The sequence below is a fragment of the Aythya ferina genome, assembly GCF_964211825.1.
Source record: "Aythya ferina genome assembly, chromosome: 20".
Classification (NCBI taxonomy): domain Eukaryota; kingdom Metazoa; phylum Chordata; class Aves; order Anseriformes; family Anatidae; genus Aythya; species Aythya ferina.
The window spans coordinates 2,548,170-2,561,807 of NC_140318.1; the positions used below are offsets into that span (position 1 = coordinate 2,548,170).

General features: G+C 46.9%; 1 protein-coding gene across 5 annotated transcripts in view; it reads left to right on the top strand.

Annotated features, from left to right (window-relative positions):
- TRAF1 (TNF receptor associated factor 1) overlaps positions 1–8,476 on the top strand; it is a 29,601-nt gene extending 21,125 nt beyond the window's left edge. For all 5 annotated transcript variants that reach the window (XM_084493827.1, XM_084493828.1, XM_084493831.1 and 2 more), the window contains exons 6-11: positions 1,899–1,970; positions 2,751–2,816; positions 3,350–3,787; positions 4,175–4,352; positions 4,958–5,106; positions 6,300–8,476. In XM_084493827.1, coding sequence (XP_084349953.1) covers positions 1,899–1,970; positions 2,751–2,816; positions 3,350–3,787; positions 4,175–4,352; positions 4,958–5,106; positions 6,300–6,518 — 1,122 coding nt within the window. In that variant the 3' untranslated portion in view covers positions 6,519–8,476. The remainder of the gene's footprint in view (positions 1–1,898; positions 1,971–2,750; positions 2,817–3,349; positions 3,788–4,174; positions 4,353–4,957; positions 5,107–6,299) is intronic.
- The last annotated feature ends 5,162 nt before the right edge of the window (positions 8,477–13,638 follow it).

Below are 13,638 nucleotides of genomic sequence, written 5' to 3' on the forward strand. Positions count from 1 at the left end.
GAGAGAAGAGTATCTGGACCCAGGCACATTTTACCAGTGGTAAATCCAGTGTCTGTTTCAGAGAGACTGCAGATACCAGGAGGTGGCAACACTTAATCCCTTGCAACCTTCTGAAAGTGCAGCAGGCAAGCAGGAAAGTGAAACTTGAGCTGTGAGTCTGTTCCTTGAGCACCTTTCTTTTTCCTGAGCTCTGTGGCACTGCAGATCTACCTCAGCAAGCTTCATTTTCCTGCAGTGACAAACTGTTTTCCTCCCCCTCGTTCTGGTTAGCTGTCATCTTACTAATTTTTAGTTAAGAAGCTTGGCAGGGGATTTGCCTTGAAATGTTGATCTTCCACTGCCTGCCTTAGCTAACATTCATAAAACTGGAATTCCACTGGTTACGTGATCTGCCTTATTAAATTTATAATTATGTGGCATATGAATTTTGCTTGTTTGTGTGTATATCCCCAGTACTCTGGGAGCACGGGAAGTTTGGGGCACTGCTCTCACTCTCTCCATCTTAGCTAATCAGTTGTTGGTCTCATGACTTTTGCAGTCCCATATTTAAAACAAACTTCCCACCAGCCTCTCTCCCCTTCAGGAAGTCGGGGATCTGAAGGAGTGAAAGAGCAGCAAGTAAGGAGTAAAGACACACGCTGTGCAATACCTAAGATACAGAGTATGCAAAAATAAATTAAAGAGTGGAAAAAAGACCTGTCTATTTCTGGGGATCAAAAGAGAAACCTCCGGACTCTTTGCAGAGGAAGGACTTGAGGGCTGCCGAAATGGCTTTATCAACAAAAAATTCCAGACTATAGGAAATGTACTGGCATGCAAAGGCATTTATAAAGATTAAAGGTAACCCCCTTGTGTAGTTTGGGTTGAAAGCTGACAGTTGCTGTGTTAAATACACAAGTTACAGTTGTAGTTTGAACCAATGGCAGGAGGATTACTTTCCCCTCCTTGAAGCCAGGAAAGGCAGGAAGTCTCATGTTAGCACTAATGCATTTTGCATTACTACATCATGATGGAAAATTTGGATCCCTGCCTTCAAAATGTTAATAAGCAGAACCTGAGAAGGGTCTGCACACTGAGCGAACTATGTGAAGCCAATGGAAGTTGAGTTTATATTTGGTTTTCCCATGTATTTGCTTTCTGTTCCATAATCCACCTGCATGCCACTGGGTGTACATATGTGTGAACATACACATGCGTGTGTGATTGTACATGCTATGGTTTGAACTGGGCAAGACTTGTACGTTGCCAACCTTGTATCAGATTTCCCAGGATGACCTTGGAAGGCATCTGTAAGTAATTTCTGAGAACTCAGGGCCTCATAAGTAACAGATCACACGTTGTGCTTTCATTTAATGGGTGTTGCATCTGGAGATGTGTCACTGAACATACCTGCTGAGCTGAGCTGCCTGATCAGATGAGAAGCTGAGCTTAAGAAACCACTGAATCCGTCCCCTGTGCAACCAACTCCTTGCAGAGGGGACAACAGCACCCACTTTTAACAGATGTGCTTTAGTCCCACGTTTCTGAAGGTTATTCTGCCTGAAAAGAAGCCTGAAAACACTGCAGTCTATTGAGCAGTGAGGTCAAGAGTGGTCACTGTCTGAACAGGGGTACAGGGTTTTGTACCATGTGTTGCAGAGCTCATAGTGCTCCTATGGAAGTTTTTCTCCTTTCTTTTTCTCTTCTTTAAATCCACACCTTCCAGGAAGGAAGCAAGAAACTTCTTGCAAACTCTTCCATAGCACAGAATTTCTTGTAGAAAAGCCCCTCTGACCTTCATTTTCTGTGAAATGGGAGTAGCATTCCCAAACAGAAGCAACGTTTCAAAGACTCCTAAGTAAAGATGCTCAGCGATTTTAATAATGTGCTCAATTCCTTTCTTCTTGTTTTAATGACAGAAACATTCCTGTGAAGGCAGTTTATGTAGGGAACAGAAACGTGTGCAAACAGAAACATCATCAAAGGAAAAGGTAGGTAAAAGATGAGTGAAAACAGTACAACTTTATTTCAATTCATGGAAGTATCACTTGTTCATGTAGATTAATTGATCATCTGAGAACATCTTCAGACATGGCAGTTATATCTGGATGCTTTTTACATCCCAGCATAGCTCTCATGTATAGCTTCTCTTTTCTGCCCCCACAGTTACCTCACTAAATTAATCTGCCAAAGCCAGGGAAGTGTTTGTTTCCTTTCAAGTATTCAGGAAGACCCATTTGACTGAAAGAAGCATATGCTGTATAACAGTGTATTTAAAGACAGGTGCTTTTGGTTGTGAAAGGAACTAAATTCTTGTGCCAGCCAGAGCATTTGGTCCAATAGATCTGTTCATTCCCAGGGCCTGCTGCAAGATGCAGCTCTTCTGTGCTTTCTCTAAGAGCAGGAAGAGTGTTAAAGTGGCTGTGTGCACGGCTGTGGTGGGACACTTTGCTTATTGCCATATTATTTATGGGAAGTTGTTACTAGGGGATCACTGTGGCTTGCTAAACTCTGTTACATCAGTATGTTAGAAAGGCACTTAACTGCCAGATTGCCTCCAAGAAACTTCCAATCCACCACACTCTTGGTTGATTTATCAATGAGTTTTCAGAACTGGTCAGACAGACACTGTAAGCTGTGGCAATGCCTTGACTTGAATTAACCTGATTTATACATGTAGCTGCCGAGGATGGGGCTGAGGTGTTTGTAGGTAGATAAAAGAATTGAAATTGGTATTTGATTATTTTCTTGCTTTTTTTTTTTTTCAACAGAACCACTCTACAGTCTTGATCAACAAGGATGGATGTCGATTTTCTGAAGTTGGCTGCTCATTTAGGGTAAGTAAAACTGCTGCCTTCAGGAAGGTTTGTTCTCTGGCCTGTACAGTGCACTGACTTCAGATAAAAATGGATGTTTATTACAATTCTGCTGGGTTATCAGATGTGCCGTCCCACTCTGTTTTGGATGTTAAGAGGTAACACCTCTTAAATCAGTAATAGGTCTTCTCTGAATTTTAGTTTGCAGCTGCTGCCTTGCCTGATCTTCTGTGGACGGTGTATGTATTAAATACTGGCTTATTTGAGAATCTTGCCAGTAATCTGCCTGGTATCCCATTTAATACATAAATCGTAGACAACTGTTTTCTTTTTATGTAACACAAACACACATATGAACACGTACCCTAAACTGATCATTAGGAGGCTTGTTGGTTTTCCACTCTCCATGTCTCTGAAGAGAGTCTGCTTCTGTAGCTGGGCCTGTATCTTGCAGTCCTCCCATCCCTGTCTCTCCCGAGAAGCTAGAGGGAACATGGCTTGATTTGGCCAGTTACAGTAGCTGTGTAGAGAGTATTAATCATGTCTTCTTACAGGGAAGCAAAGAGAAGATGAAGGAGCATGAAAAAACTGCAGTTGGGGCCCACATGCTGCTTCTGCTGCAGCACATAAAGCAACTGAAGGCAAGCTTGTGCACTGTTTCCAAAGCTGCAAATGGTTTCATCCCACCATCACAGCTGAACATGAATGTTACAGAAAAAAGCATCCCTGATCTGCAGATCCCAGGCAGTCTGGAAATCAATGGGGATCTGGAAATAGACTGTTTTCCTGGATCTTCTGTTCCTGAAGATGATTCCATTCTGCAACACCTTGTGAGGGAGAAAGTGATTTCTGAGCTAGAAAATAAGCTACATGTGTTTGAGAATATTGTGTCAGTGCTCAATAAGGAAGTGGAAACCTCTAACTTGGAAATCACAGCCTTTCGGAGACAGAGTGAACTTGATCAAAATATAATACGGGGCCTTGAACTGAAGGTAAATATTTATGATAAACATTGCCTGTGTGCTTGCTGTGTAGATGACATACTTAACACATGTCAGAGGGAGATGATGTAGAGACGGGGATAGAAATGAGCACAGGAATTGAAGCTGTGAAGTGTTAAGTTCTAGACACATCTACAAGATCCTTTTCTTGTTTTGGATAAATTTTCAAATGGGGATCTCTAATATTTTTTTTATCTAAATTTGTGTTTAGGCAGTTCTTTCTCTGGCTATTCCTGAGAGTTGTGAATGTTAACAATTTGCCAAAAGAACTCAGAGGAGACCCTTCAGAAAATGAGGACATTTGCACAATTCTGCTGCTATTGCAGCACATCAGCCTGGGCAGTGGGGTTAATTGAGAACTGTGTGTTTTTTTTCTAGATTGCAGAGTTGCACCGGTGCCTGACCCAGAAGGACGCAGGCCTCAGCAATCTTCATAAGAGTCTTCTGTTCTCTGAGCAAGCATCCTACGACGGGGTCTTTCTGTGGAAAATAACAGACGTTGGCCGGAAGTTACAGGACTCTGTGACGGGAAGAACAGTCAGTTTGTACTCACCAGGTAAAACATGACCTATACGTGTGTTAACAAAGCTTGGTCCTGTAGAAAACCCACTGATTTCTCTAGAACGACGCTCCTTTCTCCTCAGGGGCAGGAAGTGCTTTAAAATAACTCCAGGGAGCTATTAAGGAGAGCTCCTAAGATGCTGTTTGTGTGAAGACCTCATGCTCTCCTGCTTGGTATTCAGGGCGGCTGTGATGTACTCTGCCACAGAGCTGTGTTCTGTTCTGGGCTTTCATTTTGCAATTTGCCCTCCGCTGCAGCTACTTGCAGTGACATCTGCTGGATCTCTGTTGTCTAATCCACAGCCTTGGTGCCTGATGGTACTGAATGGTCTTCTGCTGCAGTTACCTCCCGTGTGAGAAGTAATTTGGTTAGGTAATTTATCCTTCTGTGGCTAATACCAGAGAATTTTCACCAAGGTATGGGTCATTTAAAGGATTCCAGCCACTGGATTTTCATTGCTTATTAGCTGTACTGATTTGTATGTTTTCCTCATCTCTATAATACCAAAACATGACACAAATCTTTTTCCATATGCTAAAACAGTCATTTTGTCTTATTTTCAGAGGAGGTTTTTACTAATGAAGAGTTCTTTTTTTCAGCTTTCTACACTGCAAAGTATGGCTACAAGGTTTGTCTGCGGATTTATCTGAATGGGGATGGGACAGGAAAAGGAACCCATGTGTCGCTGTTCTTTGTTGTTATGAAAGGAGACTATGATGCTCTGCTCCCTTGGCCTTTCAGACACAAGGTAAGAAGGGCAACTTTTTCATATCTGATCCTAGCATAAACCCACTACTTCCCCCAGTGAACTCAGGAGAACTTTCTCTCTTGACTTTAGTGGAAGTTGGAGTGTTTTCCCATTTTCTTCTCTGATGGCTTATAAGCCGCACTTTAATTTTGAGTGGTAATTTGGCACTGAATGGAGCGATTTGCGCTCAAGGAAAGCTGCTCCTACTGAGATTCAATACTTGCCTTGAAGGATTTTCAAACACCAGAATACTGAAATAACTGCACTTTCAAGGCTATTGTATCCCAACCTGTGTCCACCTGGGATAAACCAGGAGACACAATGTTTCCTGGCTCTTGCTATACATATATAATATCAATTTATAAGAAAATTGTCATTTGCTGCTGAAACACAGGTGTTACAAATGTGAGGTTAGAGTTACACTTATAAATGTGCTGTAGATGTCTTACCTTAGCCTGATCTTTTCTTTCTTTTGTTTTCTTTTTTTTTTTCCTTCTCATTTTCTCAGTGGAATCTGATAAGGGCAACAATGGTTAGAGAGACAGTGGAAATATGCACAGGGTTCTGATCTCTTCTAGCATTTGCCTTTGTATGGTAATAATTCTGGAAGCCTTTCATATAAATAGCCTTCCTACCATCTAGCAGTTAAAAAAATAGAAATCAAAGTTCTCAATCCTCATTGTATTAAAAAAGTATTATATGTATTTTACATTTCCAACTAAAGAACAGTGAATTAATAAAAGTGGTAATTAAATGTTGAGAGCCTATACTAATATTTAGGTTGTCTTCTACATATTTGCATACAAACAACAGAGCTGTTTCTTTTGATTCCAAACAACAGCACTGGAATTAATGTAATGACTGGAACCAAACCTGGGGTTGTTTAAATTGTCAGGAGAGAGAGAGAAAAAAAGTATTTGCATTGTAGAATTCTCTACCAGGAAATAATTACTTACTTTATTTCATTTTATTTTATGGATGGCAAAGTTTTAAATATTTAATTTGGGAACTGTTACAATCTCCCTTGTTCCCATTAATTGGCCTTGTAGCTTGTGAAACATTCATTATAGTTTGCACTTAATTATCAATAGAACATCCAGCTGTTTTTGCAGCATGCTTGTGTGTTTGTCTCTGATATTTTCTGGTTCGTTTTTCAGTTCAATAACTCATCATTGCTGCATTCTGTTTTTCAGGTTACATTTATGCTGCTTGACCAAAATAATAGGGAACATATTATTGATGCATTTCGCCCAGACTTGACTTCTGCTTCATTTCAGAGACCAGTGAATGATATGAATGTTGCAAGTGGCTGTCCCATGTTCCTCCCTTTGACCAAATTGCAGTCACCTAAGTATGCCTATGTGAAAGAAGACACACTTTTCCTTAAATGCATTATAGAAACAAATTCCTAAATCTTGAAATATGGGTGTCTGGTAAATTGACCACTGAAATTCATTAGTTTACGAGAAAAAAACAAACAAACATCAGCTTGAGACATAGTGTTAGTTTTCATGTGCACTCAAAATCCAGAGTCTGAGCCTGTGCTGCATTGAGTTAATTCAGATCAACTGGATCTGCCCGCTAGCGACAGTTACTGCTGAGCATGCTGAGTGCTTTGCCCAGTGCCACATGGAGTGTGCTATTGCAAATGAGAACTGTGATTATTTCACAAAACAGCTGATACTCCTGCCTTAGATGTAGATTGCAGTCGCACCCCTGCAGATTCACATGTAGACAGAGGGGCTGCTCCTTCCCACGCCTGCCCAGGTGCGGGTGTCACTCTGGCAGAGAGCGCAGCCCAAGCTCCCATCTGGCAGCCTTGGCTTGAGAGGTTGCAGGGTTGCAAGAGATGAGGCTGAGCTTTCCACATCCTCCAGTAGCACCGAGGCATGCGGCTCCCTTTTCCAGGAGCTTCCATGCACCTCTCAGCTGCCCTGGCTGCAGCTCTGGGGTGGAATTTCGGCTGTTCCCTGCCAGGGACAAGGGCTGATTCCTTCCCCTGAGGCTCCGTATGGGTGTCTTTGTGCTTTTTGGTAACCCTGAAAGCAGTGAGTTGTGGATAGCATTTGTAGCTTGAAATCCTTCTACTGGACAATTTCTTTCTTGCTATTTATTTTAGTCCTATATTTATGTGCTCTGTAAAAAAAATGCACTGTTGCATCAGCAATGTGACCAGATGACACTGTGCCTGGGGGAAATCACCTCTACTGTTTCTGAAAGGAGTAGTTTGACTTTTCACTTCAAATGTGGAGCTCTGAGGGTTAACCCCAGGGGAGTCCAGAGCTGCTGAGTCAAGCAGTGGTAAGGACCCTTCAGTAGCTTTGTTTTAAAGTGTTCAGTCCCTTCTGAAACTGCAAGGCAAGTGACTTATTAGGAAGCACTGATCTTTTTCCTGCTTATTTATTTTTCCGTGTATCTACTAGAAATGTTTTTATCCTTTTTTTTTTTTTTTTTTTTTTCAAATAGAGGCAAGGAACGAATAGAGACTATTTTTACAATCAAGTCAAGCTTGCAAATGTATGAAGTTCAAATGCTAAACCTTATCCTCCAAAACAGCAAGCGTCATGCTCTTTATTCCCTGCTTAACAACTGATTGGCAGGATCACTGGAGTCAGGTTTTGGTGCAGCAGTTTCTGAACTCCCAGCAGACTCATGCCAGCAGCACAGCTTGCTCGTCCAGGACTGCAAGGCATTCTCCAGGGCTGGTGGGACTGTAGTGCACAAACCCAAGGCCTGATCTTGCAGACAGAGGCAAGTGTGTATTTATGAGTGAAGGGCTTTTATGCAACCATATTCATTTTTCCTCTGCAGTATTCCCCAGGTCTCACTTGAGAACTCAAAACTGAGAGACAATATTGTGCCCACTGCATGAGAAGGGAAAGGAGAAACTGTTTGCCCACTGCTATTTTGCAAACCATGGAAACAGCAGCTGTCTGGTAGAGCTGGTGAAATGTCATGTGCTGTAACTAACCTCCAGCCTGACTGCTGACTTACCAACAGATTTTTCAATCTCTCATTTCTATCTCGGGAGCATCCTTTTAAATAATTAGTTGTGATGAAGTATCAGATTTCAGAAAACAAAAAAAAAATCATAAACAAATGTCTGTCAAAGGTTGTTTGGGAAGGAACTGGACGTTCTTTGCCCCCCCTGTAGTTTTTTTTCTCTTCCATGTTTGAAATGTTCTTTCAGGCACAGAAAGATATTTTTCCAGTTATGTGCCAGACCCTCTAACCACACTGGAGTAATATGCCTAAAAATATTACGCTTTTCATAGCTGTGCAATTTTGACAAGTGCTGTATTTATTACAATCATTCATATTTTCTTAACATTTTATTTATTTCCTAAATAAAGCTCGCTAACGTAAAAAAGGCTTGTGTATTATTTTAGCTGTGAAATTGGGAATTGGCTCCGAAAACCCGGAGGTATGATGACAGCAGCTTGCTGCAGGAACAGCTGAGCCACGCTGCAAACCTCCCTCAGTCCTGCAGTAGCACCAGGCAGGTTTATTTGCACAGCACGGGGCCAGCTGTGTTGCCGCTGCCCGGTGACCCGGTGACAACCAGCCCTGCTCTGCAGACCCCAGGATGCCAACAGACCACTGAGAGGCACGGCGATGAAGTGGCTCGCCTGCAGTCCTGTAGGGAATCTGTGGAAACTTTGGGAACAAACCCTAAAGTCTCTGCTCTGGAAGTTGGTGTGTTTGTATGGAAGGAGTGGCACCCAGCAGATGGGCTTCTGACTTGCTGGAAAATTGAACAAAGGGTTGTGAGGACCTCCAGGAGGGAGCTGTGTCTTCAGCGTTGACCCATTTAAATGCTACTCCTCCCCAGGAAAGGAGATGGCTCAGACAAATCCCCAGCATCGCCCCAGCCATGCAGAGAGGGGCCGGGAGGCTGCTGCCCCCCTCCTGCCTGTCCAGCCCTTGCCCAGCACGGCTCAAGGCCTCCAGCCTCCAGCATCGCCCCCATCCCCGGCTGGAGCAGGGCCCTGAGCAGAGCTGGATCTGTCACGGGGAGGTGCACGAGTGGCACCATCAGCCCCGCTGCTCTCAGAGCCTCTGCACCCAGAGCAGAGCAGAGGGAGGAGGCCGCTGATCTCCAGATCGCTGCAGATTAAGATAGTGGCCGCTCTGCCTCGTTGCCAGGAGAGTGGGAGCTGTTCCATACCTGGGGGAGCTTTCCTCAGCCCTCGCTGCCTCTCCCGTGGGGATTCACTTGGCGGGGGGACGGCTGCCTCTGTGCTCCGCTCCCACTGGTTTTGTGAAAAGCTTCCCCACAGAGCGGTTTTCACCCGAAAGTAGTCAGGAGGGTTTTCCTCGGGTGTGACAGACAGAGGGGGGAAACGGTGAAACCGTAGGTGGCTGAGAGCTGGGGAAAGAGAAAGTGCGTGGGAGAGGAGACAGCACGTGTGTGCGGGACAGAAGGCAGCACGTGTGTGCAGGAGAGGAGCTGTGCTTGCAGGGAGGAATTAAAAATGTGCGTGCACGTGCAGGTGGAGGGCTGCAGCCTCCCGAGGGACCCAAAGCCTCCATGCCTTTGCCTAGCTTGATCCTACCATTAACAGCTCCACCGATTTTGTTCAAATCCTGCAAGCAGCCAGTATTTCACTGACTGTGGGGCCCCCGGTGCCACTCCAGCCAGGAGATCAGAGCCAACGGGAGCAGTGCAGGAAGGCAGAGGCCTCCCAGCTGGCCGGACAAATACCCTGGGGAAAGGGCAGGATGCTCCAGGGCCCGTCCCAGCGCAGCACGGCCCGGAGCCAGCTCTGGGGATGGTGCAGGCCTGGGTGGCAAAGGCCTGTAAAGGCAGGGAGCCAGTGCCTGGTGCCACTTGGTGCTGTGCAGCGTCCTGCGGACACGACACAGACGAAGCTTTGCTCGTTTGCAGCAGGTAGGAGCCAGCCTTGCAGGAGGCAGAGGCAAGCTGAGCTGTGAGAGCGGCACGTTTATTGCTCTGTGTGCACACAGCCACCAGTACACCCAGGTCTTCACTCCTTTTCATGTTGTCCCTGGAATAAAATGGGCTTTTGTCTCTCTTTTTTTTTTTTTTTTTTTCTTTTTTTGGGGGGTGGGAGTGGTATTTTCTGAGCTGAGTTCAGGAACTGCAGACGTGTACATAACGTATCTGTGTCAAAATTACATAACGGCTCCATTAATATAAACCTTGCACAGCTGTAAGAACACTTACAAGCCCTTCACGTCTTATGCAATTGCATGGAAGCACGCAAAGAAAGTTAAGCCGAAAAAAAAGGATACGGATTAAATTCATGCTAAATAAACAATAAAAAGACATGAAACCCGACGCCTAAATGCTCTTCCTTTTAAAGGCACAGCTGGCATAAAGCAGCTGAACGTCGGATTTAGCTACCCTCCTTCTAATTACAACCATACCTTTGTTTCAGCGTGCCCTTTGGTAGATCGCTTTGCTCGGAGAGGGCTCGAGCGAGCACCGACTCCCCCTGCGCCGCAGCGCGCGAAGCACGGCCGAGCATTACCGTGTCCGTGTGGAATGCGCCGAGCTGCGGCGCCTTCCAAGCACGGGGCTCCGCGGCAGGCTCTGGCGTTCCTGGAACAGCCTCCGGTCCTCAGCTCCAGGAACAGCCTCCAGTCCTCAGCTCCGAGGCCGTCAGCCACGCGGCCTTCTCGATAAGGAAGCGGATTCCCTGTTCTGGGACAGCAACTGGAATGGGAGAAATATCAGGAGTTTGCTAGTCCAACGGATCGCTCCTGCTGGGCAAATTGTCAGCTGATTTTTTTGGTCCTCAAATGATGAAACAAACAAACAAACAAAAGAGTTCTAATAAGCTAAATTAGCATGGTTTGCTCCATGTTTAATGGTAAGGCTGGCAAAGAGTAGTAGTGCTTGCATAGCTGTGAGGGTCTAAAATAATCAAGGACAAGGTTTGTAGGGAAAGATAGTATTTTTTGAATCAACTAATACCAAAAAATATAATAATTAAAAAGACCCACTTTAGCCCTTCTTCAGGACAGAAGCAGAACTTGCAACCTCACACATGGCTGCTTCAAGCTTACTTAGCTTGATTGTGTTGGCCAAGGAGATATTTTGGAGCAAAGGCAGCGGAGACCTGGGGAGTAGAGGAAAGTGTTGGCCAAGGCTAATTAAGTCAATAGCCTCAAATTATGTTTTTTGTGGCTACTTCTATTTAGCATGAATGTGCAGTATTTTATCAGCTGAACCTCCAGATGGAAACGGCACCTGGGAATTGTTTTGGGGAGCGAACGAGAGCCAGGCTGGGTCTTGAGGTCTCCATGTGCTGCAGCCCCGCGCTGCTCGGCTGCAGGAGGCTCCTGGGCAGCTGCAGGCAGCGCACGTCGTTTCTGCAGATCCTATCTCAAAATCAGGCCCGGAGTTCATAGGCAGCTTCGTGTTTGGGTTTCCATTCAATATTCCTCGGCTTCGGTTTCCAAGACTACAAGCCAACATACAACCCCTCCTCCCACTCCTGTTTTCAAAGAAAGAAAAACACTGTGAAAAGAAGCCACCCGATTTCTGGGCAGTTTTCAAAGCGCCCTTGGAAGAAAGGCAGAGCTGGGAGCTGGGAGCTGGGAGCTGCTCGCCCCACGCTGCCCCTGTAAACTCCCAGCCGGGACGTGGCTGCAGGAGCCCCTCGGCCCCGGGGGTTTCACCCAAGCGCCTTCCCTGCCTTTGGAAGCACGGGGTACGATGAAAGGGTTCTGGGGACAAAACGAGGGGGGGGGGGGAGTAATTAACCACCAAGGCTTAATTCAAACCACTCTGCAAATGCTGTTTTTGTTTGGAGATCCAATGGCAGGGAAGGAGCCGCAGCGACCTGCCATGGCGTGAGCCCGGCTCGTCTGAGGGAGGCGGAGGGCTGCTGGGGCTCTGCGTGAGCCCGGGCTGTGCTCCCACCTCGGGGCCTCCATTTCTGCAATTTTGCTCCCAGAATGGCCCCGGCCCGCTGCTGCTGCTGCTGCTTTGCCTTAACCAGTGCCTTCCTCACCTGCACAGCAGCTCAGCATCCGCTGGGGTTGGCGTGCCCCGGTGCTGAGGGCTCTGCAGCTGGGCTGTGAGGGTGGCACAGAAATGTGTCAGGTCCCTCTGCAGTGGAGTGGGTCCAGCATCGTCCCACCAAGGTCCCCACAGCCCCAACGGTGCAAAAGCGGCCTCTCAGCTGTGTCCAAGCCCTGAATTGGGCTCAATGGGGGCAGCACAGAAGAGGCCCCCATGGACAAACCAGGAGAGATGCTCACATGTGGCTGGATTGGTGTTTGGAAATAGAGCATCCACCTCAGGTTCCTCTTTCATTCCTGTTCTTTGGGACTTTTGTTCCCAGGCAATGTTAACGTGCTCTTTCCACTGGCAAGCCCTGGGCTTGGGGTGCCCTCTCCCAGGATGAAGGGAGCTGCTGCATGCTGGAGGGGGCTCGGTGACATTGTCCCCACTTATTAACGGGGTGAGTGTGACCCAGGGCTTGATGCAGCTGTCACACCGCCCGCATTTCCAGGACACTGTGAGCATAAACCACGATGGTTGAGGAGCTCATGAGAGGATCCCTGCCCGAGCACCACCAGGAGAGCAGCTGGCAGCACGGCACTGCCCCCCTGTCCCACACCAGCCAATTTTGATCCAAACCAGCCCCAGGCACTGCCAGGAGGTGAGCAGCGGTGTTTGTCCGTGAGCAGGGTTATGGTGCAGGAGTTATTTTAATCCTGCTGTGACTCACGGCGAGCACACCATGACTCACCGCGGAGTTTGGTCGTTGGGCTGTTCTGAAGATGCGTCAGGTTCCCTGTGAAGGCACAGGATGGTGTTTCATGCAGGGAGAATGAGCTGCCAGTTTTTTTGGCTGCCTAAAGCTCTGCAAACATGGGCCCAGCCTTGGGCAATTGGGAGTAGGCACGGCATGGCACGGCACAGCACGGCCGGCACGGCACAGCACATGGTGCCGCGTGGTTCCTGGCCCCCAGGAGGACAATCCAGGACTATTCGGACTATTTCTGCATTTCTTGGGAAACCCTGACCAGGGTCCCAGGTGCACTGCAGAAGTCGTGTTAGCCACTGCACCCATGTCCAGGAGCTTTAAAACGAACGTGGGCTTCATCTTGCCCCGCGCTCTGACATTGCTCACCGCCTGGGCACTTGGGGGCCTGCAGCACTGCAGGCAGGATATTTACTTGGGAGCCAACACGGGTTTACTGCTCAAACTTTGGAAATCAGCCACCAGCACTCCTGCAGTGCCCCACATGTGGCGGAACCCCTCAGGTTCGCACAGGCGGTGCTGCCTGCCTGCTGGGCCAGGTGCTCGCAGCGCGATGCCGGTGGTTTGTGGGGAAGTTTGAGCTGCAGAAAACCAGCTCTAAGATGACAGAATTGTGCAGAGACCTTCAGGAGGCATCTTAGCACCGTGTGTGACGCGTAGGGGAGCAGCTCATGTGCAGGGGGAGCTTTTGGCAGGTGTGCAATGAGCCCCGGCGTGGGGAAGCCGCCCTGCGGCACTGCGCGGAGCTCATTGATTACAGCAATAAAATTCGGATCCACTCCGCTCGCGC